The 26987-nt window shown below is 40.8% G+C and overlaps 1 protein-coding gene across 19 annotated transcripts in view; it reads right to left on the bottom strand.

Moving 5' to 3' along the window:
• Positions 1-26987, bottom strand: part of adgrl2a (adhesion G protein-coupled receptor L2a) — a 191851-nt gene that overhangs the window by 60918 nt on the left and 103946 nt on the right. For 10 of the 19 annotated variants that reach the window (XM_046298137.1, XM_046298131.1, XM_046298128.1 and 7 more), the window contains exon 4: positions 4892-5001. In XM_046298137.1, coding sequence (XP_046154093.1) covers positions 4892-5001 — 110 coding nt within the window. Of the gene's footprint in view, positions 1-3147; positions 3208-4891; positions 5002-26987 lie in introns of all 19 variants that reach the window. The other 9 variants (XR_006831762.1, XM_046298125.1, XM_046298130.1 and 6 more) reach the window with 1 other exon arrangement.

The following is a 26987-nucleotide window of genomic DNA, read 5'->3' on the forward strand; positions in this document are numbered from 1 at the left end:
GAGCTGAGTCCCATAAAAGAGGAATCTGTACATTGTCCTTTTAAAAACAATCTGATCACCAGGGTCGTGTTCATTAGGCAGAAACTGGAGATTTATTTTTACTGAAACAGTAAACTTGGACTTGAGTAACAAGTCCAAGAAATATAAAGGTATAAAATATAAAGGTTCGTTTATAAAAATATAAAGGTTCGTTTTCCGTTTTAAAAAAAATTCAGTTGCATGCCGTAAATGGACACGACCCAGGTAAATAACACAATTGCCAAACACAACACCTTATTTGTGCTGGCAACAAATAACACAGTACTAGTTAAATAATTTGTGTCATGAAACCAGAGGACTAAAAGAGAGTTAAAGAGTATGGTTCAAAAATAGGGCCTGCAGTTCACAGTTTACTGTACAATATTGCAGTGATCCAACCTTCATAGAGGCCTATTTCATTACTAACAGATTGATATAGAACCTATGATACACTGTAAGTTGGTGATTTAATATTCTTGCACCAAGGCTTCCGGGACCTGCTGAGTATGACTTTAGGCAAAACAGGTGCAAACAAAAACAAACCCTGAAGCATTTGCTGACATTTGTGGTTTATTTCCCCTCTCTCCATTGAGGAAGTAGATAATCAGTTAAAATATCTACTAAAAGTAGTGTGTTATAGTTGTAGAACAAAAACAATAATGTAGCAATGTTATGACAGTCACCATGCATTCAGTTGCAAAGTAAACATTGCACTTAATTAGTTGTGTAAGTTGAGGTTAACGATAATAGTGCCATTTTGACTTTTGGATTGATGGTGGATTGACTCGTTTGCTAGTTCATCGATCTGAAAATCGTATTGAATGAAACACAAGAATGCTAACCAAAAGGTGTAAATAGCATTAAGTGTTACATACGGTGATCTGTTTTCATATAAAGACAGCCTATTAGTACTCTAAATCAAGAATATAATGCAAATTCAATGAGCTGTTAGTTTATCACAATGGGACATTGAGTAGAAAAACCAATCAATGTCAATAGCAGAGATTTCATGAGCCCGTCAATTTAATCAGATAGAGTATAAAGATGCTTTTATAGTGCAATACATACTATTTTACTGTTCTAAAATATATCCCTCGAGTGTGTGGAAAAAGAGTGAAAAGAGAAAGAAAGAAAAAGGAGAGAAAGAGGGAGAGGGATAAGCATGCCCTCCACTCTGCAAAAATGTAAGTGATTCAAGTGCGAGGAAGGCATGGTTAAGAAGGAGCAGAGTTCTGGCTACCTACAAGATTAAATGGCAGAGATGCAAACAAATTAACAGACAGCAGAAATTCTCAGACACAGCCAGCCAGATACAAATTGAAGAAGACGGAAATCTGAAAAAGGAGAGGAGACAAGATGGAAGACCTGAGCAGACATTAGTGTAAAACTAAAAAGGTCACCAGAAACTGGTCAGTAGAGGAACATAATAAGAGTCAGGGAGCCAAGGAATTCTCCTGCAGATTGCACAAGGGAAGAAGAGAAGTGAATAACATTTAAAAGAGCAGCATTACAAAAACAAGATAACACCAAAACCCTGTCCTCATTATCACCAAACATAGCAGTAAAGGGGTCCCTGTTAACTTATTTTAAGGTATACACCTATAAATAACATGAATGTTCTGTCTTTATATAGTCATTACTCTACTTTAACCTTGCCTAAGAACAAACCTCTCTATTTGCTGCAGACAGAAGCTCCTTTGATTTGCATGTAATGTACTTTCTGGAGTGACTAGACTGGTGTATTGGCTGCAATCCATGGCCTCAGAAGCCTGCTGACCACTATGTAGACTCAATCAGTGGCTCCAGTCTCGTCCAGAGGGCAAGACATTCAATTGGATTAAATTGGGGAATAATGCAAATTCGAAATAATATAATTGAGCAAAGCAAACTACGCTACTAATGTCAGCAAATGTAAAGAGTAAAGTTCTCAAATGTAAATGTGATGGAACATAAGCTGAAGCATTATGCCTATTTTCTTTGCCTGAATAAAATACTTATGTCTGTTTCTATATTGTACAGTTTTGGAGGATAGCTATGATAGCAGACGATGACATAAAACAAAATGAGGTCTGACTGCTTTGGAATCCTGTTAACATATGTTTGCATGCCTCTGCATTTTTACAAGGTGCCGTAGAAACAGTCGTGGCAGATTTTGTCTCGCTGCTTCGATGCAGAATGCAAAGAATGATGTTAATGAAGACTTGTATGTCACTTTTATATCATCCTGGCAATTAACACAGGCAATTCAGAGGGCTACAAGATGCCAGGTGAAGGCCCAACCCACATCCACAGACTAGACACAGAGATAATGGGGCCTAATGAGGATAGCTCTTGACATGAACCAAATAAGAACAAGAGGTAGATTTATGGAAATAGAGGTTATACAGACCCAGGTATTTTAACCATGTATATGGTGGAAATATAGGTTTTTGTTGGTATGTGCTACTTTGAAAGATCCACGATCTATCGAAGATGGACCAGTTCGATTTGAAGGCTTGAAAAATAAATAAATTATACAGCATTACATCAAACCAGTGGTAAAGGTCAAATGTGTTGGATATATTCTGAAGTAAGATTGTCAGTTATGTTGCAGAGGCTCTAGAAGCCTTGCTTTAGTCTAGAATGATGATGCATATGTCTACTGGTCTTCTTCACTCATCTCACTTGTGGATTGGCTTATTTGGGGTTTAATATGTTGACTTGAAAAATATCTTTCCTAGGACCTCTCTAAGGGCCATATTTATTAATAGTTTGAACAAGGTCAATGTTTTTAATCAAAATATCTTCATGTTCTCCATATGATTTGCTCCCTCTGGTAAAAGTGGTAATATCTCTGCACATATGCAGAAGCTTACTAAATATTTCCCAATGAAGGCAACTCTTGGCTCGAGACAAATGTGATACTTCAGAGTTTAAAGACAGTCTTAAGGGTAGTCACTGGTCACTGGTCACTGGTTGGGTGCTTGTGTGAGGAAAGACAAGGGGTTGGTGGGGGAAACAAAACCAAACACAGCAATGCCCCATGGGACACAGTCTACAACAGCACTGGGTGGTCTAGCTGGGTGGGGGAACACTAAAAAAAGGTCTGTACTGGGGTGGAGGGGGGGGGGACACACACTAAGAACTTACCAGGGCAGTTGATATACGACACATTCTGTATCCTCGGTCCTATTTTGGGCGGACATGGACCTTTACGGAAATTAAGAAGCAAAAAGATGGCGCTACATGCATGGACTATGGATCAACCAAAGAGTATAGAGAGGTTTGCTTGGGATCTTTTACAAAAATCTACCTATAGCTGGGATTCAACAACCTCGTAGTTCCTTTGACATGTTCCTAGGGAAGTTTGTCTGCTTCCTTAGCACAAGAAGGGACAGGAACCCCCCCCAAAAAAATATTGAGGGTGTCTAGGTGGACCTTGGGGCTAATCCTATGATTAAGGTCTCAAGCAAAACAGCAAGAGATGGATCGATAGTTTCCTTATAACTTTGAGACAAGCAGAGAAAGATCCTGGAAAACAATACTGGGAGAGGGATTTTCAGCTAAAAATAATGAATTATGGTGTGGTTTCGTACTTTAATCCTATTTCTCATTATTACATAGTTCATTGATAATCTCGGGTCTTAAAACCTTGGAGAGGTCAAACTTGAACTTGTAATGAGGTTCATATTCTAATGTTGTTCACTTAGCTATTCGTATGAACATTCTACAGAGAATGGTTAGAGCAGGAACCCTGGCTTTGGGTCGTATAGACTATAATTATTACAGATGCTCTCAGACGCTCTGAAATCATTTGATTAAATGGTCAAATCTACACGATGTACATGTTAGTAGGTTGAGCTCACAAACATATTAACAGCTAAAATAGAATTGTAAAGCAGCTAGTAGAGCTGGATCATGCTCAAATCATTGAAAAGGAAAATCCACTCAAAAACTATCTTTTAAGTATTTTTTTCATTAGTCCACTGTTGATACAGTCCCAAAAACGTTTTGTATGTCAACAGTCAAGTTTTTAAGATATTGGACTTTCAAGAAGCAAAGTATCACCAGCCACATCATCATGACTATATCAACAGTGGAGTAATGAAAAAAATGACAAATATTGTTGAGTGGATTTTCCCTTTCTTTTGAATTCCTGGCAATTCATTGTACTTGCATATCAACAACATTATTAGGACAATGTTTCAGACAAGGGGTATCTATAGATTATTTTGGAGCTAAGCCACAATTAATATTTTAGCATCCAAGTGACAAGAGACGAATGTTAATCCTATAATTTTGTGTGATACATCACCTTGTTGAATTATCTAACTGGAGACATTCTGTTTTCCTTCATACGAAACATCTGTTGACAGATCTCAACACCTGTTGTTCAGAAACTACATAGAACCATTGCAATGAGCAGTGGTGATTATTTTGCTGATATCAGTCCTAGTTATGCATCCCAAAGTGCACCCTATTCCCTATATACTGTAGTGCACGACTTTTGACCAGTGCCCTATGGAGCCCTGGTCAAAAGTAGTGTACAAAAAAGGGAATAGGGTGTTGTATCTGAGGGATGACTAGATCACACCTTTAATTGTATTACTTTAATATAGCCCTCCACTAACATCGTCATATATTTAAAACTTACCTCAGCACGGTCCATTGACAAATGGTGTAGAGATAAAACATTGTATATAGATCCTCCCTAGGAACCCATACTTATGCAAATAATTTGAATTGATCTTGCATTAGAGTGTAAAGAGAGATACGTTATCAGAGTATATAGAGGGATACAGGGAGGGATCAAGAAAGTGAGAAAAATTATAGAAAGAGAGCCAGAGAAGAGGACAGAGAACTGGTAAATGCATGATGGAAAGTTCATACTTACTGTAGGGAACACACTCATACTGGACCTCCAGATATTTGTAGGTCCCTGGACAGGGGTCTGGGAAGACATCAGAACCTGTGATCACTATGCACTGGGTTCGATTGTTGCACCTGGAGGAAAACAAGAGAGAAGCCATTAATAAAAGGCAGCTTTCCTTAACAATCTTCACACTAGTAATACAGTACAGTTATTGTTGTTTTAATAATCAATAAGTGCAGACAAAGAAAATGGCATCCTATGCTAGGAGCAAATGCATCGTTACGTTCCTTGTCAATAGTTCAAACTTGACTTTAAAAGAGGCAAGAAAAAAAACAATGCGTGCGGCAATTGCAAAAATCGCTGAAGTTGGAGACTGACATCTCCCTCAATAACTGTAAGCATCAGCTATCTGAGCAGCTAACCGTTCGCTGAAGCTGTACATAGCCCATCTGTAAATAGCCCACCCAACTACCTACCTCATCCCATATTGTTTTTATTTTTTTGCACACCAGTATTTCTACTTGCACATCATCATCTGCTCATCTACCAATTCAGTGTTAATTTACTCAATTGTAATTACTTCGCTACTATGGCCTATTTATTGCCTTACCTCCTTACTCCATTTGCACACACTGTATATAGATTGTTCTATTGTGTTATTGCCTGCACGTTTGTTTATCCCATGTGTAACTCTGTGTTGTTTTTGTCGCACTGCTTTGCTTCATCTTGGCCAGGTCGCAGTTGTAAATGAGAACTTGTTCTCAACTGGCCTACCTGGTTAAATAAAGGTAAACAATTAAAAATAAAAATACAACTGTAGCCCTTAAAACATAAAAACACTGATAAATAATGTAATGACCTCCATTCGAAACCACAGACACATACACTGTACATTTACAACCATGAAGCAATAATTGCATTTTTATGAATATAATGAGATTTTATTAATCCATTTAGCGCTGCTATTCAGTTATAACAATGTTATACTCAAGGTCAATACATTCTGTTTTGATGCTTGGGCATTGTATCCATTACTCAATAACATTGTGTGTTTCTATAAGCAGGGGTGGTTGACAATGTAATTGTGTTCACAGTAAAGGGCATATGCAGTGCATATATATCTCTCTCCAAAAAATCTTGATATTTAACAAAAATCGTGTTTGTTTCATCTGAGTGAATACACTGATCGACAGATACCCAGCAAAAATAATGACAAAATCTCTAGTTTCACGTAACATTTCCTCTGCAGAATGTACTGTATGTGTCATTGTGCCGCAGTATCATTTGTGTTGGCCACACCGTGACTTTTAAGGAGACAATTTTGACAACAGTATCTTCCCTCCCTATTTTCTGAACAGATATACGTTACAAACATTTTAATTGAACAATAAGTGTTTTGTGGTTCCAGGGAATTGCAGGTGGCCCCTTGCTACCTACGAATCATGATAAATACATCAATACCCCGAGTTGGCCATCTTGCCGATGGAGACTATCTGCAGCGCATAGTTCTTAAATCAATAGACCTGTTCTGCTGATTTAGCAATAACATTTGTTTCTCTTTTCACAAACCAGTGCCCACATTTACAATAGATCATTGGAAATATATGACAGTTTGTTGGGTAAATATTTATTTATTTTGTTTTGACTCTTCCTGCCTCGTTTTAAAAAGGCATCCTCAGTGCCCTGTCATTGATTCTAAGTCGTTAGCATAGTCATGCTAGCCTATGGTTACCATAGATATGCAGTGCATATGTGGACAGGCCTTTTAGATAAAACTTGACAAAATCTTTGTCTAAAGGATCTTTTCCAACTTTCTGCAGTGTAAAATCCACTGACTTGTAAAACAATCCAGTGTTAAAATGAAAAGCCCACTAAATCATGATAACATTAGGGAGCTGAATTAGCCATTAGATGTTTCCTGACCGGGCCTGAAGGCAATTAATAAGTCCCCTTTCTTTTTTTCCACCTTCCCCAGTCAGCATCTATGACAATTAATATAATTCACTACTCTATTTTCTTCAAATACATACAAGGAGCAAATGTTTACTTTGTCAAAAGGAAAATGTAATTTGTTATGCTTTTGGCATTAGTAAAAGCAGTTGTAGCTCAGTGTAAAATCCAATTTAGACAGTGTCACGAAACAAAATGCTAGCTGTATATTCCCAATGGTCACATGCACGAGAGTGAGAGAGAGAGAGAGAGAGAGAGAGAGAGAGAGAGAGAGAGAGAGAGAGAGAGAGAGAGAGAGAGAGAGAGAGAGAGAGAGAGAGAGAGAGAGAGAGAGAGAGAGAGAGAGAGGGGAGAGAGAACGACCAGAGAGGTGTCTCATAAGGGACTTTACTTTATTAACGACCTTCATGTGTGATAACAGATGAGAAAATCAGCATATTTGTTCATATAAATTAGTTACAGCCTCCCGAGTGGCGCAGTGGTCTAAGGCACTGCATCGCAGTGCTAGCTGTGCCACTAACATTTAACATAACATTTAAGTCATTTAGCAGACGCTCTTATCCAGAGCGACTTACAAATTGGTGCATTCACCTTATAGAGATTCCGGGTTCGAGTCCAGGCTCTGTCGCAGCCGGCCGCGACCGGGACACCCATGGGGCGGAGCGCAATTGGCCCAGCGTCATACAGGTTGGGGTGTTTTGACCGACAGGGATATCCTTGTCCCATCGCGCACTAGCGACTCCTGTGGCGGGCCGGGTGTAGTGCACGCTGACACGGTCACCAGGTGTATAGTGTTTCCTCTGACACATTGGCACGGCTGGCTTACAGGTTAAGTGGGCATTGTGTCAAGAAGCAGCTTGGTTGGGTTGTGTTTTGTAGGACACACGGTTCACGACCTTCTCCTCTCCCGAGTCGGTACGGGAGTTGCAGCAATGAGACAAGACTAACTACCAATTGGGGAGAAGAAAGGGTAAAAAAAAATATATAATAATAAAAGGAATGAATTAAGATTCTGGAAACACACCTCATTCTGAGCCCTTAATGTAGTGCTCTGCTGTCTTGCAGGTTGTATTTCTTGAGTCTGCAGTGTGTCAACATTTTCCATATTTTATGTGGTGACTTTGATAATCCCGTTTTTTCATGCATAAACATATCATGCAAAACTAATATGAATTACAGCTGGCTCCAACTCAAAAGAAATTGCTGAAAGAATGGAGAATTAACATCTGGCTTGTTACGTGTATAACTAAATAACCACTACAAAGATTAATGAATCTAACAATAATCTAGGTGTATCATGTAGGAAGGAAAGCATAAGACAAAGAAAATGTTCCCAAATATCCCTAACCATATCTCTCAATGTTAGCATTTGCATTGATGGGACATTGAGATATCCAGGATTGCCCTAATTTTACAGCTGGAGAGTAGGACCTTGCTCTATAGGAGTATCTATGGGAGTCTGTGACTTTGTCTCATTTGTGAGTCGGTGAACACTTTTAAAAAATATATATATATATTTTTTCACCTTTATTTAACCAGGTTAGCTAGTTGAGAACAAATTCTCATTTACAACTGTGACCTGGCCAAGATAAAGCAAAGCAGTGCGACACAAACAACAACACAGAGTTACACATGGAATAAACAAGCGTACAGTCAATAACACAATAGAAAAAAAGAAAGTCTATATACAGTGTGTGCAAATGGTGTGAGGAGGTAAGGCAATAAATAGGCCATAGTAACGAAGTAATTACAGTTTATCAGATTAACACTGGAGTGATAGATGAGCAGATGATGATGTGCAAGTAGAGATACTGGTGTGCAAAAGAGCAGAAAAGTAAATAAAAACAGTAACATGGGAAGAAATTAAACTCCCTTCTACTTTCACATCCTCAGTCTTCAACATAGTGGCTTTTCAATCAGAGCGATAACATTCCAACTCTAATCCCTTCACATCCCTGACCTTTTGGGACAGCCAGACATCAGCACAATTAGATCGCCGTAGAACACTGCATGGATCTGATGCAAATCTACTTTTGAAATGAGCACTTGGGCTGACAGCAGGAAGTGTCTGATAAGATGCCAACAAAGTGTAACTGATAGCACTCGTAATACCATGTACCCACATGAAATTTAACCTTTCACATTTTGATCATAAAGCATGTCAAAGGAATAATTGGACAAAGAGATAAGGGGCTAATTGAATAATAAATGAAAAGGATCATGTAATTCCCATTTCCACAAAGAAATACAGTGGGGTCCGAAATGATTGACACCCTTGATAAAGATGACCAATAATGATTGTATCAAATATAAATAATAACAATACTGAGCTATATTGTATGCTAAAAAAAAAATTGTAAATTAAATATTTTTTTATAATAATATATATTTTCTTTCTCAAAAAGTTAGGGGGCAAAATTATTGACACTCCTAAATTCTTATAAAGTTGTCAAAAGTATAGTATTTGGTTCCATATTCCTAACACGCAATGACTAAATCAAGCTTGCGACTCTACAAACTTGGATGCATTTGCAGGTAATTTTGATTGTGTTACAGATTATATCACGTTTATTATCATGTTTATTACAGAAACAGGGGCAGGCAAACGACAGAAAACAGGAGACAAAGGGCTGTGAGACTTGGGTTTACATCTAGAAGTATACAGAGGGTACGGGGCAACAGAGAACAAACAGCAGAAGGGCTAATGACTTTGGAGCAGGAGGGGAAAGGTCTCAGTTTCCAGGGGTGTAGCAGCGGGGCTATAGCGGCGTGCCAGCACATCCGGCTTAACATCCTTGGGTACAGGTCGGTGTTGCGGAAGCGAAGTGGCCCGGGCCTGAACCCATCCCAGAGGTCGTGGCACTTCACGGGAATGCCACAGAGGTTCGGGGCAATTCCCAAGCCCCCAGGAAGACGTCCTGGGGCTGGCAGAGCCGATTTCAAGCAATGAGCATGGCACAACAGGCTCCAGCCGACGATGGCACCAGTAGACCAGTCAATCGAGGGATTGTGTCGCTGGAGCCAAGAGAATCCCAATACCGCAGGTACCTGCGCAGACTCAATTAGCAGGAATTGGATCGCCGTGCTGTGGTTCCGCGACACACATAGGTCGATGGGGGTGGGTGATCCGGCCTATAGAGCGGTCGTCCAACGCTCTGACATTCATGGGAATGGAGTTGAGCTCGGACGCCAGAGTAACATCCATAAGAGTCTTATCGGCCCCCAAGTCGATGAGTATCTGGAGAGACTTTGACTGGTCGCTCCCACTACAGGGTGGCATGGAGAGGGGGGCGAGTAAGGGGAGAAGCAAAATGATCCTGAGGACCAACCAGAGTACTCATTCCTACCAATGAGACCTCAGACCTCTTCTCCCTCCTACGTTCCCGTAGCCGACCATCAATCCGGACGGTTAAAGTGATGAGTGAGTCAAGATCCGAACATGTCGAACAGCGCTTCCGGGCTCCAGGCACCCTCCGCTCCTAGCTCGCGGAAATCAACTGCATCGTCTGTCACACTGAGGGAGCCCTGCCGAAGCTGGAGTAACTTCCGGGCAGCCGCTCTCCCGGACACCGGAGCCTCGAAAACTTCTCACCTCCGCCACAAATACCTCCAGACTGAGACTGGGAGGTTACTGTTGTTGTAGCCTGCCTAGTAGGCAACCCACATAATTGCTCCCGCAATGGTCCAATTCTGGGTCGTGACGTTTGGCCACGTCCTGGAACCCTTCCATCAGACCATGAAGCAACTCCTTGTGCTTACCAATGATGGCTCATTGGGAGAAGATGGCGTTGCGGAGCTGGTCCAAGTCTGCTGGATCAGTCATGGCCAGTTCGTACTATCACGTTTCAGGTAAGACCCAAGTGCAGACTGTGTTGAAGTAACAATGTTTATTACAGCAACAGGGGCAGGCAAAAGACAGGGCAAGGAAGATAATCCAGAGTAGTGGCAAAGGCACAGGACGACAGGCAGGCTCAGGGTCAGAATCAGGCAGAGTGGTCAGACAGGCGGGCTCAGAGTTAGGACAGGCAAAGGTCAAAACCAGGAGAGCGAGAAAAAGAGACTGAGGAAAAGCAGGAGCTGAGACAAAACGCTGGTTGACTTGACAAACAAGACGAACTGGCAACAGACAAACAGAGAACACAGGTATAAGTACCCAGGGGATAATGGGGAAGATGGGTGACACTTGAAGGGGGGGTGGAGACAAACACAAGGACAGGCAAAACAGATCAGGACATGACATATTATTTGATCAATTAAATTAATTAAATTCTAAATAATGTATTCTGTCATTTTGGAGTCATTTTTATTTTAACTAAGAATAGAATAACACTTCTAAATTAATGAGGATGCTACCATGATTACGGATAATCCTGATTGAATCGTGAATAAAGATGAGTGAGACAGTAACAGAGGGTAAAAGTTCATACTCTTAAGACATGCTAACCTCTCAGCATTACCAATAACAGTGGAGGTTAGCATGTAGTAGCTTCCATTAGCGAGTTTATGAGCAAACAACTGACAATGAGACCACAGACAATAACTTTCATTTAGCCCATAAGAGAAAGGCGATGTGACTGAGTGAAGCGTCGCGTAAAAGAGGACAATTTACTTCGCGGAACTTCCACTTTCAATTACTTCCACATTTATTTAGAGTGTTAAACTCTGAGTGACACGTCTAGCTCCATTTAATCTGAAATGCTGATCAGGATCGCAGCGCAATTATCAAGGCAGACATGCCACTCCAGGGGGTGTGGCCATTTACAAAATCAAAAGAATTCACCGCCACAAAAATGCAGAAAGGGTAGCATTGGAAAACAAAAACAGCACACTCAGTCATCCCTGATACCAGGAAATGTTGACCTATTTTCAACTGCCAAGGTTGGTTTACTGGTTTAACAAGTTTTTATGTGAAATAGGTTGTTAAAAATGAACTGTTAGCGGTGGGTGGGGGTGGAGTGGGGGATATCTAAATCAGTATGTTGCCTTGCAATCTAAACATACTGTCGTCAAACTGGCATCCTGGCTACAGATTACTGTATCTAGGGCTTTCAGAAGAACAAAATGAGAGGCCTCGTATCAAGCAGCACTCTCCTCCAATAGTCGATATTGACAATCAATTCTTCCAGAGGCCATCATATATTCATACTGGTCCAGCTGAATGATAAATTTGTACCGATCCAGCTGAATTCAAAAGGAACATTTATCTGACCATTTGAGTTCAATCAGTCATTACAGCAAATATCTCTCTCTCTTTCTCTCTCTTTCGTTTCATTTGAATAGTTAAGTCTAGTTGAAGCTATTGAATTGAGGTCCATTTCCTGGTTTTGGAGGCATATGAAATCTTAATCTAGACTTCTTTAAATAAATACTAACACCATATGTACAGAAGGGGAAGTACAAGGCTGTGTGCTGTCAGGCGGCAGAGATGGAGGTCCTTGGAGAGCCCTGCAAGCACTTCTGTCACTGATATAAATAGTGTAAGCACAGAGCATTATTCAATGCTCAGGATCAAAACCTGATGGACATTTTTCCTTTGGCCTTGTTTGCCTTTCTAAGAACCTAATGGCTACTTGAAACATTATTATGATTACATTATGCTGAAAAATTACAAGTGATAGTTTGTAAAAATGTTCACAGCAGTAACAGGGCTGGTTGAAAAGTAAAATCCAGACAAAAACATATGCTACAATTTGATACAATTATCCCAGCCCTCATTAGAGACCCATTTACATTGATCATTCTCGCTATTGATACGTTCACCCAAAACACATGATCCACAGACCAGACAGGACTAGCCCTTGTCATGTTACAGTGATCAATGACCCTGTTATTGAAATCTTACAATAAACCTCATTAGTCTAAAAGAAATCCATACAAATGTGGGCCATTTAGTCATCTTTCATTTCAGAATCGGGTGAACACAGCGGATTGATACAGTCATAATGTACCAGGCAGGGCCGGATTAATGCAGGGGCTTACCCTTCAAGTTAGTGGATTCGGCTATTTCAGCCACACCCGTTGCTCACAGCCATGCAATCTCCCTAGAGAAACATTAGCAGAAGAACGGCCCGTACTGAAGAGCTCAGTGCTTTCAACGTGGCATCGTCATAGAATGCCACTTTCCCAACAAGTCAGTTTGTCAAATTTCTGCCCTGCTAGAGCAGCCCTGGTCAACTGTAAGTGCTGTTATTGTGAAGTGGAAACGTCTAGAAGTAACAATGGCTCAGCAAAGAAGTCGTAGGCCACACAAGCTCACAGAACGGGACCGCGGCGTGCTGAAGTGGGTAGTGCGTAAAAATTGTCTGTAATCTTTGTAACAAGTACTATCGAGTTCCAAACTACCTCTGAAAGCAACGTCAACACAATAACTGTTCGTCGGGAGCTTCATGAAATGGTTTCCATGACCGAGCAGCCGCAAACAACCCTAAGATCACCATGCGCAATGCCAAGCGTCGGCTGGAGTGGTGTAAAGCTAGCCAACATTGGACTCTTGAGCACGTTCTCTGGAGTGATGAATCACACCACACCATCTTGCAGTCCGACGAACAAATCTGGGTTTGGCAGATGCCAGGAGAACACTAGCCTGCCTAAATTCAGAGTGCCAACTGTAAAGTTTGGTGGAGGATAAATAATGGTCTGGGGTTGTTTTTCAAGGTTTGGGCTAGGCCCCTTAGATCAGCTTTAATACTGCAGATATATGTGGCTTCCAACAATGTAATTGTCTGCATAATTTCCAATCCACCATATTTTGTTGTAAATATACACTAACGTTCAAAAGTTTGAAGTCACTTAGAAATGTCCGTGTTTTTGAAAGAAAAGCTCACTTAGAAATGTCCGTGTTTTTGAAAGAAAAGCTCATTTTTGTCCATTAAAATAACATCAAATTGATCAGAAATACAGTGTAGACATTGTTAATGATGTAAATTACTATTGTAGCTGGAAATGTTTTTATGAAATATCTACATATGTGTAAAGAGGCACACTTTCAGCAACCATCAATGGCCATCAATGGCACGTGTTCCAATGGCACGTTGTGTTAGCTAATCCAAGTTTATCATTTTAAAAGGCTAATTGACAATTAGAAAACCCTTTTGCAATTATGTAAGCACAACTAAAAACTGTTAAGCAATAAATAAGCAATAAAACTGGCCTTCTTTAGACTAGTCGAGTATCTGGAGCATCAGCATTTATTAGGATCGATTACAGGCCAGAAAATGGCCAGAAACCTTTCTTCTGAAACTCGTCAGTCTATTTTTTGTCTGAGAAAGGCTATTCCATGCAATAAATTGCCAAGAATCTGAAGATCTCGTACAGTGCTGTGTATTACTCCCTTCACAGAATAGCACAAACTGGTTCTAACCAGAATATAAGGAGAAGTGGGAGGCCACGGTGCACAACTGAGCAAGAGGACAAGTACATTAGAGGTCTAGTTTGAGAAACAGACACCTCACAAGTCCTCAACTGGCAGCTTCATTAAATAGTGCCTGCAAAACACCAGTCTCAACGTCAACAGTGAAGAGGTGACTCCGGGATGCTGGCATTCTAGGCAGAGTTGCAAAGAAAAAGCCATAACTCAGACTGACAATTAAAATAAAAGATTAAGATGGGCAAAAGAACACAGACACTGGACAGAGGAAGATTGGAAAATAGTGTTATGGACAGACAAATCTAAGTTTGAGGTGTTTGGATCACAAAGAAGAACATTCGTGAGATGCAGAACAAATTAAAAGATGCTGGAGGAGTGCTTGATGCCATCAGTCAAGCATGGTGGAAGCAATGTGATGGTCTGGGGGGTGCTTTGGTGGTGGTAAAGTGGGCAATTTGTACAGGGTAAAAGGGATCTTGAAGAAGGAAGGCTATCACTACATTTTGCAACACCATGCCATACCCTGTTTACAGCGCTTAATTTGAGCCAATTTCCTCCTACAACAGGACAATTAAAAAATATATATATATCTATATATATCCAGTGGGGAGAACAAGTATTTGATACACTGCCGATTTTGCAGGTTTTCATACTTACAAAGCATGTAGAGGTCTGTAATTTGTTATCATAGGTACACTTCAACTGTGAGAGACGGAATCTAAAACAAAAATCCAGAAAATTACATTTTGAGTTGAGAACAAGTTATCATTTACAACTGCGACCTGGCCAAGATAAAGCAAAGCAGTGTGACAAAAACAACACAGAGTTACAGTCAACATACAGTCAATAACACAATAGAAAAAACAATAAATAGGCCATACAGGTGAAATAATAACAACTTAGCATTAACACTCGAGTGATAGATGTGCAGATGGTAATGTGCAAATAGAGATACTGGGGTGCAAAAGAGCAAGAGGATAAATAACAATATGGGGATAAGGTAGTTGGGTGTGCTATTTACAGATGGGCTGTGTACAGGTACAGTGACCGGTAAGCTGCTCTGACAGCTGATGCTTAAAGTTAGAGAGGGAGATATAAGGTATTTGTAGTTGTCCACATATTCTAAGTCAGGCGGGCGGGTTCGGGCAGCAATCGGTTGAATAGCATGCACTTAGATTTACTAGCATTAAAGCAGTTGGAGGCCACAGAAGGCGTGTTGTATGGCATTGAAGCTTGTTTAGAGGTTTGTTAGCCCAAGAAGGGCCAGAGGTATACAGAATGGTGTCGTCTGCGTAGAGGCGAATCAGAGAATCACCAGCAGCATGAGCGACATCATTGACATACAGTGGGGAGAAGAAGTATTTGATACACTGCTGATTTTGCAGGTTTTCCTACTTACAAAGCATGTAGAAGTCTGTCATTTTTTATCATAGGTACACTTCAACTGTGAGAGACGGAATCTAAAACAAAAATCCAGAAAATCACATTGTATGATTTGTAAGTAATTAATTTGCATTTTATTGCATGACATAATGTAAGTATTTGATACATCCGAAAAGCAGAACTTTGTTTGCAATTACAGAGATCATACGTTTCCTGTAGTTCTTGACCAGGTTTGCACACTGCAGCAGGGATTTTGGCCCACTCCAGCCTAACTGGTGCTTTCATCGGGACAGAGATGTTAGCCAGGAGTAGCCACTCGGATAGCAGCTAGCTAGCTGCGATGATCTGGTGTAAAGGTTCAGAGCTTGCGGTAGGAATCTGGACATGTGGTAGAGAAAAAGCAGTCCGATATGCTCTGGGTTGATATCACGATGTGCAGACTGGCAGGAATCGACTGGACTGAGGCTGGCTGATGTCCGAGTTAACGGTGATGACCGGTGATAGAAATTGAGATTAAAAATATATACAAAGAAAACGATATATACACAGGATAGAAAGGGACAAGACATAACAGACATCCAACTGCTACGCCATCTTGGAGACCATCCAAGTACTATCATTGTACTGTTTACACCTTCTGTATCCTGTGCATGTGACAAATAAACTACCACATGTGAATCATTAAAGAGATGGGTAAGGCTTAAGAGGGTATGAACGACGCTGAATGGGTGCAGACAAAGAACAGCTCTCCAATAAGTGTACCAAAATATTCAAGGACCATTTTCTCAAAAGTGGGGTCACAAGTTTATCAACTTTCAAAGCAGAATTACTTTCCCATTGTTCCTCAACTGCAGTGTATGATATACCATTTTCTAGCTCTCAAATGTTCCCCATGTTCACCACTTGAGCTTATGCCACATCGCAAATGTTATTATCGGTTTATTATGACCCCTCTTGTCTTAGCCTCCAGTATATATGCTGCAGTAGTTTATGTGTTGGGGGGCTAGGGTCAGTTTGTTATGTCTGGAGTACTTCTCCTGTCCTATTCGGTGTCCTGTGTGAATTGAAGTGTGCTCTCTCTAATTCTCTCCTTTTCTCTTTCTTTCTCTCTCTTGGAGGACCTGAGCCCTAGGACCATGCCTCAGGACTACCTGACATGATGACTCCTTGCTGTCCCCAGTCCACCTGGCCGTGCTGCTGCTCCAGTTTCAACTGTTCTGCCTTATTATTATTGGACCACGCTGGTCATTTATGAACATTTGAACATCTTGGCCATGTTCTGTTATAATCTCCACCCGGCACAGCCAGAAGAGGACTGGACACCCCACATAGCCTGGTTCCTCTCTAGGTTTCTTCCTAGTTTTTGTCCTTTCTAGGCAGTTTTTCCTAGCCACCATGCTTCTACACCTGCATTGCTTGCTGTTTGGGGTTTTAGGCTGGATTTCTGTACAGCACTTTGAGATATCAGCTGATGTTCGAAGGGCTATATAAATAAATTTGATTTGATATAAAAGGGCCTTTTTCTTCAACAGTAAATTTACCCAACATCCAATTGCATCTTGGTTGAAGGATTTGTTCACAGAAAATGATGGTGATTGGGGTAATACAAAACAAAGCCCTGGGGCCTATTCCGGCCCTGATACTAGGAAACAATGTATTACTAGTACAATTTTAAATATTAAAATAATAATAATATAAATTTGTATTTAAAATCTGTACTAAAACTCTATATCCTTGCAGGTCCAACAATGTTGGGGAGGGGTCTCAGTTAAACATTTCTGTACAGACAATCACCCACTTGAGCTGCCTAATTGCTTGCAGCTGGCCATTCTAATTGAGCTACAGCAGTCCTAGGGCTATTTTCATAAAATCATGGTGCTCATATAAAACCCGATATAAAAATAACTCCTAGTGCCAACAAGATCCATCAAAGTCATTGCGTCTATGTGATACTACAAGACAGCAGTTCATTATGTTGCGAACCATTTTCGATTACAGGAGGGTTTACTTAGATGATGTGCTTTCTTATCTCAGATTAGTTGTGGAAAAATATTAAAGAAAGTAATGCCCGCTGTGGGTCCTAAACATATGATTGCGAAATTATAAGAGAGAACATAAACATATATAATTGTATGCCAATTGTCCCACATATGGAGTTTTTCAGCTCATTTCAGCTCAAAAAGGGCAAAGAACAGTACCCCATTTTGACTTGTGGAAATGCAGAAGATCATATCTCCTGGCTATAACACTGACTTTGCATTCTAATACCCAGTGAAAATCATCATATGTTTTGAAGATAATTGATGTTGGTTGCTTAGGCATTGTTTCATTGGATTTTCTTTCCATATTTCCTAAAAATGTGATATAACACTAAAAGCTTCATTTTTAAAATTTGGATCATGAGTAAAATCATGCAGTATATGATTTGTTTTATTACAATTTTGAACCAAACGTGACCTTTGTCCTAAGGTTATGGGACATTGGCTTTAAGTAAATTTATTAAATAAATATTTTACTTCCCTTCACCTACTCTTGTAGTTATAACACATCAGTTTATTTCAAGAAACAATAGTCCCCAAGTCTACCAGTTCTGACTACATTTTGTCCCTAAACGCAATATCCACTTGATGTGACATAATTCTGGGATTAAACAAAGAGTCAGCATTTGGGCACTATTGCGCTGAGAAGGGTTCCCTTGCAATGAGGAAGTACAGAAGGCATGGCTGGAGCACATGGCCTGAACAGATTGTAAACCTCATCAGAAATATTTTGCAAAATATTCAATTTCTCTGCCATTGAAATTAAAGGGGTCAGTTTCTTAGTCATTTGAGGCATTTGGTGTAACGCCTTTTGAACTTATATATGAAAATAATTCATATATTTTGAAACAATTTAAGTATAAAATAAAATGAAAACATGTTGTGGTGAAATCATATGGAAGGCTTACTGTTAAAAATAAGGCCCCAAATAGACCATACAGCCTGGGATTTCTGTGTGACAGCTTACTTTTTCCTTGCTGTGACATGAAAATGGTGTCACACCTGAGGAAATACAGTAGCTGTCACTCCAGGGGACATAACCAATTAATAAACTTCTATAATTAACTTTTAAAAATCTATTTTTCATCAAATAACACATATTGGCATTAGATTTATTTGTATCCTGTTGCAATTTTGTTCCTTTTATGTGTTTATGAGTTCAATATTTATATACTGTATTAATTCTCCCACACATGGTTTCTCGCTCTTGGCAGTTGACCATTCCTCTCGTGACCTCTGAGTCAGTCTCTGCCCTCTGGGGGGGGTCAAATTTGTCTTTACCTCTCTGTAGTGATGATGCAGGTAGATACAGTGCCTTCAGAAAGTATTTACATCCCTTGAATCTTTCCACATTTGATTGTGTTACAGCCTGATTTTATGTCACTGACCTACACAATTTCCCCATAATGTGGAATTACTATATGGTTTTAGAAATGTTTAGAAATTAATGAAAAATGAAAAGTTGAAATGTCTCCAGTCGATTAGTATTCAACCCCTTTGTAATGGCAAAACTACAATTATTTTTATTTGTATTACCTTTATTTAACTAGTTAAGAACAAATTCTTATTTATAATGACGGCCTACCTTGCCAGACGCTGGGTCAATTGTGCGCCTGCCCTATGTGACGCCCAATCACGGCCGAATGTGACTCAGCCTGGATTCGAACCAGGGACTGTAGTGACGCCTCTTGCACTGAGATGCTGCGCCACTCGGGAGCCCAAATAAGTTCAAGAGTAAAAATGATGTAACAAGTCACATAATAAGTTGCATGGACTCACTCTGTGTGCAATAACAGTGTTTAACACGACTACCTCATCTCTGTACCCCACACATACAGATAATTGTAAGGTCCCTCAGTCGAGCAATGAATTTCAACCACAGATTCAACCACAAAAAAACAGGGAGGTTTTCCTATGCCTCATAAAGAAGGGCACCTACTGATAGATGGGTAAAAGAACAGACATTGAATATCATTTTGAGCATGGTGACGTTATTATTTACACTTTGGAAGGTGTATCAATACACCCAGTTACAACAAAGATACAGGAATCCTTCCTAACTCAGTTGCTAGAGAGAAAGAAAATTGAGGATGGATAAACAACATTGTAGTTACTCCACAATGCTAACATAGAGTGAAAAGAAGGAAGCCTGTGCAGAAAAAAACTAAGCTAAAACATGCATTCTGTTTGCAATAAGACACTAAATTAAAACTGCAAAACATGGGCCAAGAAATCAACTTTATGTCCTGAATACAAAGCATTACGTTAGGGTAAAAGCAACATAACACATCACTGAGTACCACTTAATATTTTTAAGCATGGTGGTGGCTGCATCATGTTATGGGTATGCTTGTTGTCGGAAAGGCCTGGGGAGTTATTTTTGGTGATAAACAGACACTGGGAGACAAATTCACCTTTCAGCAGGACAATAACCTAAAACACAAGGCCAAATATACACTGGAGTTGCTTACCAAGATGACATGGAATGTTCATGAGTGGCTTGGTTACAGTTTTGACTTAAATCAGCTTTAGAATCTATGGCAAGACCAGAAAATGGCTGTCAAGCAAATATCAACAACCAACTTGACGGAGCTTGAATAATTTTTTAAGAATAATGTACAAATATTCTATAATCCAAGTGTGTAAAAGCTCTTAGAGACTTACCCAAAAAGACTCACTGCTGTAATCACTGCCAAAGTTGATTCTAACATATATTGACTCACAGGGTGTGAATAGCTATGTAAATGACACATTTCTGCGTTTAATTTTCAATACATTTGCAGAAATGTCAAAAAACATGTTTTCACTTTGTCATTATGTGGTATTGTGTGTAGATGGGTGGGAGAAAAACATATTTAATCCATTTTGAATTCAGGCTGTAACAAAACAAAATGTGGAATAAGTCAAGGGGTTTGAATACTTTCTGAAGGCACTGTATTAGGGGGGGCTGTGTTGCTCCCATTCCTGGTCCTCACTCCCTGCATTAGACCATCCATCCCCTTGGTCCCTCTCTGTCTGTCTAAACAGTTTCACTCCTCCTGACCGATTGTTACGTGATCCACCCTGGGAGGGCCCCCATCAGCCGTGCATCTTTTAGAGATTTCCCCACTGCTCTCCAACACGCTCGGCCTCACGCCGAGCGAGACCCAGCGTCCATCTCAGTGGTCCTCCCATAGCGTTCCGATTCAGGGCATGGCACACCTAGGCAGCGTGCCTGGGGGGAGGGGGAGGAACCATCCTATTATGCACTGACGCCAGAGAACCATTACGTTTCTCAAACCCTGTTGTTGACTGTTATGTTCTATACTCCAAAACCCCTCCAATAGAACACCTCTCGAGCAGCTTCGGCTGTGGGTAGGTCAGGGCCTCCCACTCGGTGCCCACAAGTGTGCTTGGGTCTCATCAATCACTGGAGGACTGGGTCCCTGTGCTTCGCTGTGTGCCCAGGTAAACCTCAATGTTGCAGGGTTGATCCTGGTTGATCCTGCCAGCATTTTCTTCAGGTATAGATATTTCAGTGAAATGCTTAATTACAAGCCCTTAACCAACAATGCAGTTTTAAGAAAATGATTACTAAATAAACTAAAGTTTTAAAAAAGTAACAAAAAAAATACCAATAACGAGGATATAAACAGAGGGTACCGAATCAATGTGCAGGGGTACAGGTTAGTCAAGGTAATTGAGGTAACATGTACATGTACAGTAGTTAGGGTTAGCATGACTACGCATAGATAATAAACAGCGAGTAGCAGAAGTGTAAACAAATGCAAATAGTTCAGGTAGCCATTTGATTAATTGTTCAGCAGTCTTTTGGACCTAGACTTGGTGCTCCGGTACCACTTGCCGTGCGGTAGCAGAGTGAACAGTCTATGACTTGCGTGATTGGAGTCTTTGGCAATTTTTTGTGCCTTCCTCTGACACCGCTTAGTATAGAGGCCCTGGATGGCAGGAAGCTTGGCCCCAGTGATGTACTGGGCCATACGCACTACCCTCTGTAGAACCCTACGGTCGGATGCCGAGCAGTTGCCATACAAGACGGTGATGCAACCGTTCAGGATGCTCTTGATGGTGCAGCTGTATAACTTTGAGGATCTGGGGACCCATGCCAAATCTTTTCAGAGGGGGAATAGGTGTTGCCTTCTTCACATACCAAACATTAAGCTATGCAAGTCCAAAGATTAAGCCGGTCTGTACAGTGAAAGTGTGAATGGGTCATTATATCAGCTATGGTTCGATTAATCGCTCTAATGTTACTTGGATAACTGTGGCAATTCTAGATGTGAGATACTGTGCTGAACTTTGGGAATGCATACATTTAGCAGAGCCAAAACCTATTTTTACATTGAAAGAGCAGGTCATTTCCATGTAAAAGGACCCATCAAATCAAATAAAAGATTTGGGAATTTATACCAAATTTAACCATTATCCATCCTAAAAATGTGAAATAAACAAAGGCTTAGATTTCTTGTCAAACAGATGGAAAATGTTTGACCAGAAAAAGTCTTAAAAAGTATTAGAAATGCATCAAAACACAATAATGTTGAAGTAAAGATCCCTGCCAACTATTATCAGCACCTATTTAGTTTTGGATCCATTTTTCTGCCTTCTGTAAGTTTAAGAAACATTGCCTTATGCCTTGAAATTCCATTACCAAAAACCCACATATGTTAAAGATATTTTCTAAGGATAATGAAAGTTCACAGAAGTAACAAGTAAAGGTAGACCTATCAATTAGTTGGAGTGTTTTTGTTTATGAATTATTAAGTGATTAAAACTCAAATTTCCCCCCAAAATCGGTAACTGAATTTCTGCAATTGAATTTGCTACAGTAAGAAATCATAGTAGTCACAAACATTTACATTTACATTTTTACATTTAAGTCATTTAGCAGACGCTCTTATCCAGAGCGACTTACAAATTGGTGCATTCACCTTATGACATCCAGTGGAACAGCCACTTTACAATAGTGCATCTAAATATTTTAAGGGGGGGGGGGGGTGAGAAGGATTACTTTATCCTATCCTAAGTATTCCTTAAAGAGGTGGGGTTTCAGGTGTCTCCGGAAGGTGGTGATTGACTCCGCTGTCCTGGCGTCGTGAGGGAGTTTGTTCCACCATTGGGGAGCCAGAGCAGCGAACAGTTTTGACTGGGCTGAGCGGGAACTGTACTTCCTCAGTGGTAGGGAGACGAGCAGGCCAGAGGTGGATGAACGCAGTGCCCTTATTTGGGTGTAGGGCCTGATCAGAGCCTGGAGGTACTGAGGTGCCGTTCCCCTCACAGCTCCGTAGGCAAGCACCATGGTCTTGTAGCGGATGCGAGCGTCAACTGGAAGCCAGTGGAGAGAGCGGAGGAGCGGGGTGACGTGAGAGAACTTGGGAAGGTTGAACACTAGACGGGCTGCGGCGTTCTGGATGAGTTGTAGGGGTTTAATGGCACAGGCAGGGAGCCCAGCCAACAGCGAGTTGCAGTAATCCAGACGGGAGATGACAAGTGCCTGGATTAGGACCTGCGCCGCTTCCTGTGTGAGGCAAGGTCGTACTCTGCGGACAAACCACAGCTGAGTACATAGGTTTGGACAGTACTGCACAGCACAGTAAAGAAAGTAGAGTATAATTCAGTTTTTTTCGTAAAATGTTCAGTGTAATTCGTTAAAAGTAGTCCTAATGCATATAGTTGTGTGGTTTGTTAAACTTTTAAATCAATGGTTTTGTTTAGCATACATTTTAAGTGAAGTGAGTCTCTGTTACTGTGGAATTGCCCCGCATTTCATTAATGCCTTGTGATCTTGGGTGCTAATTCAAGCTGTCCCTAATGATAGAATTATGAAAATGATTTGTTTTGCATTCACCCATTAATAAGTTATGCAGCAAACAATATGTTATTATAGTGTGAAGACTAGATCAAAGAAAACATACCACTAAATCCTAACTTCAAATACATTTATTTTCCGTTGCTTTCACATAAAGAATGTATTGATGTCAATGGAAGATTTTCACAAAATATGATGTTATCCAGTGTTAGTATTTGGCTCAGCGTGATACAGTTGTGCGAATGGTGAAAATATTATTATTATTTTTTTCCATTAATTGTCTCTGACTGGCATAAGCTGGTTTTAAACATACAAGAACCATTTCATCCCCAAAATGCTACACTTTTATGGACAAGCTGTGCATTAAAAACAAAGCAAGATAGATAAATTATAACGTCAATGCAACCAAAAGCAGCCACTCGCTAATACAGTATACTCGTTGATGGAAGCCAGCTAGTTTATTCAACACAATCACAATGGAGGGTCATATTCTCATAGACACCTTTGTAAAGTCTGCGGAACCATTGCCTTTGTTCCAACGAGATACACCCTTTTCACATTATTGTGCCGACCCCATGTGTACTCTGCTAGCTCGGAGATGCTATTTTCATACGGCCCATTCCAGCAACGATGGTGGATGTTTAACCAGGACCATGCAGTCAGAGGAGTTTGGCTTGGTTTGGCCGGCGTGAAAAGGCTATTAGAGGCTTGGGTGAAAATATGTTGGAGAATGTCTAAGGACAATGTTTGATCCAGTGGGCAATTTCTCTGGGACTATATGTCTGAGCCTGTGTACTACTCAGCAGGGTCAAACACATGGGGTATTAGAAACCTCTCAGGCCGGATCAACCGTGGGAGTCAGCTATCTGACTTCATCAAATACGACTTGACAATAACCCCCCTGAATACAACGGCAACTCTGTTTTATTTCATTATTTCTTATTTCCCCAGACAGATTTGCCAGAGTTGCTGACAGCCTCAAATGATCCAATATCTTGGGTTGTGGCGCTCGTACGTCATGCCATCCCATGCACTTTGTCTCACTGCAACCCTGTGTGACAGGACCTTGTGTATTAAGATGCACAACTATACTACAGATTGTTTACTGAGGTGTGCAGGTGTTCATATCTATTCCAGCCACATGCAAGCAATGCTTTGTGTAGTCAGAGAAAGTGCTTACTATTAGAATATTAGTCCATTTTTTATTATGAAAATCAGTGTATTGCTAAAAAGACTATCCTGAGCCCTATACTACGAATATAGTTTGAGAAATTAGCGAGGAAACTTTGGTCAACTCAGAGTTCAAACTGGGATAACCGGTACCACGAATGTGGCTCACCTTTTAGCCAGGAAAATGTATATGGCAACAAATCCTGCTCCAGGGTAGGCTAACTCGGGGCTAACTACATTCATCCCGAATGAAGAATCTAAACAGCAAGGTGAAGAACAATTAAATCAGATTCTCTCTCTCAGTTTTTCACAATTCCTGACATTTAATCCTCGTAAAAATTCCCTGTTTTAGGTGAGTTAGGATCACCACTTTATTTAAAGAACGTAAAATGTCAGAATAATAGTAGAGATAATTTATTTAAACTTATGTTACTTTCATCACATTCCCAGTGGGTCAGAAGTTTACATACACTCAATTAGTATTTGGTAGCATTGCCTTTAAATTGTTTAACTTGGGTCAAACATTTCGGGTAGCCTTCAACGAGCTACCCACAATAAGGTGGGTGAATTTTGGCCCATTCCTCCTGACTGTAACGCTCGTCGTCGGTGGAAGGAAGAGTGGACCAAAGCGCAGTGTGGAAATTGTTCATGATATTTATTTTCAAGAAACACTCAAAATAACAAATCAAAAAACGAAAGCGAACAGTTCCGTCAGGCACAAACACTGGACAGAAAATAACACCCCACAAAACCCAAACGGAAAATCACAACTTTATGTATGATCCCCAATCAGAGACAACAATAGACAGCTGCCTCAGATTGGGAACCACACTTGGCAAAACAACAAGGAAATAGAAAACATAGATTTTCCCACCCGAGTCACACCCTGACCTAACCAAACATAGAGAATAAATAAGGATCTCCAAGGTCAGGGCGTGACACTGACTGAGCTGGTGTAACTGAGTCAGGTTTGTAGGCCTCCTTGCTCGCACACGCTTTTTCAGTTCTGCCTACAGATTTCTATAGGATTGAGATCAGGGCTTTGTGATGGCCACTCCAATACCTTCACTTTGCTGTCCTTAAGCCATTTTGCCACAACTTTAGAAGTATGCTTGTGTAACGGATGTGAAACGGCTAGCTTAGTTAGCGGTGTGCGCTAAATAGCGTTTCAATCGGTTACGTCACTTGCTCTGAGACCTTGAAGTAGTGTTTCCCCTTGCTCTGCAAGGGCCGCGGCTTTTGTGGAGCGATGGGTAACGATGCTTCGTGGGTGACTGTTGTTGATGTGTGCAGAAGGTCCCTGGTTCGCGCCCGGGTATGGGCGAGGGGATGGACGTAAAGTTGTACTGTTACATTGATGCTGTTGACCCGGATTACTGGTTGCTGTGGAAAAAGGAGGAAGGTCAAAAGGGGGGTGAGTGTAACGGATGTGAAACGGCTAGCTTAGTTAGCGGTGTGCACTAAATAGCGTTTCAATCGGTTACGTCACTTGCTCTGAGACCTTGAAGTAGTGTTTCCCCTTGCTCTGCAAGGGCTGCGGCTTTTGTGGAGCGATGGGTAACGATGCTTCGAGGGTGACTGTTGTCGTTGTGTGCAGAAGGTCCCTGGTTCGCGCCCGGGTATGGGCGAGGGGACGGTTTAAAATTATACTGTTACACTTGGGGTCATTGTCCATTTGGAAGACCCATTTGCAACCAAGCTTTAACTTCCTGACTGATGTCTTGAGATGTTGCTTCAATATATCCCATAAGTTTCCTCCCTCATGACGCCATCTATTTTGAAAAGTGCACCAGTCCCTCCTGCAGCCAAGCACTCCCACAACATGATGCTGCCACCCCCGTGCTTCACGTTTGGGATGATGTTCTTCGGGTTGCAAGCCTCCCCCTATTTCCTCCAAACATAATGATGGTTATTATAGGCAAACAGTTCTATTTTTGCTTCATCAGATCAGAGGACATTTCTCCAAAAAGTACGATCTTTGTCCCCATGTACAGTTGCAAACTGTCGTCTGTCTTTTGTATGGCGGTTTTGAAGCAGTGGCTTCTTCCTTGCTGAGCTGCCTTCCAGGTTATGTCGATATAGGACTCGTTTTACTGTGGATATAGATACTTTTGTACCTGTTTCCACCAGCATCTTCACAAGGTACTTTGCTGTCGTTCTGGGATTGATTTGCATTTTTTTTTAAAGTACGTTCATCTCGAAGAGACAGAACAGAACGCGTCTCCTTCCTGAGAGGTATGACGGCTGCCTGGTCCCATGGTGTTTCTATTTGCTTACTATTGTTTGTACAGATGAACGTGGTACCTTCAGGGATTTGGAAATTGCTCCCAAAGATGAACCAGACTTGTGTCTACAATTTTTTTCTGGGGTCTTGGCTGATTTCTTTTGATATTCCCATGT

The sequence above is a fragment of the Oncorhynchus gorbuscha genome, linkage group LG14, assembly GCF_021184085.1.
Source record: "Oncorhynchus gorbuscha isolate QuinsamMale2020 ecotype Even-year linkage group LG14, OgorEven_v1.0, whole genome shotgun sequence".
Lineage (NCBI taxonomy): Eukaryota > Metazoa > Chordata > Actinopteri > Salmoniformes > Salmonidae > Oncorhynchus > Oncorhynchus gorbuscha.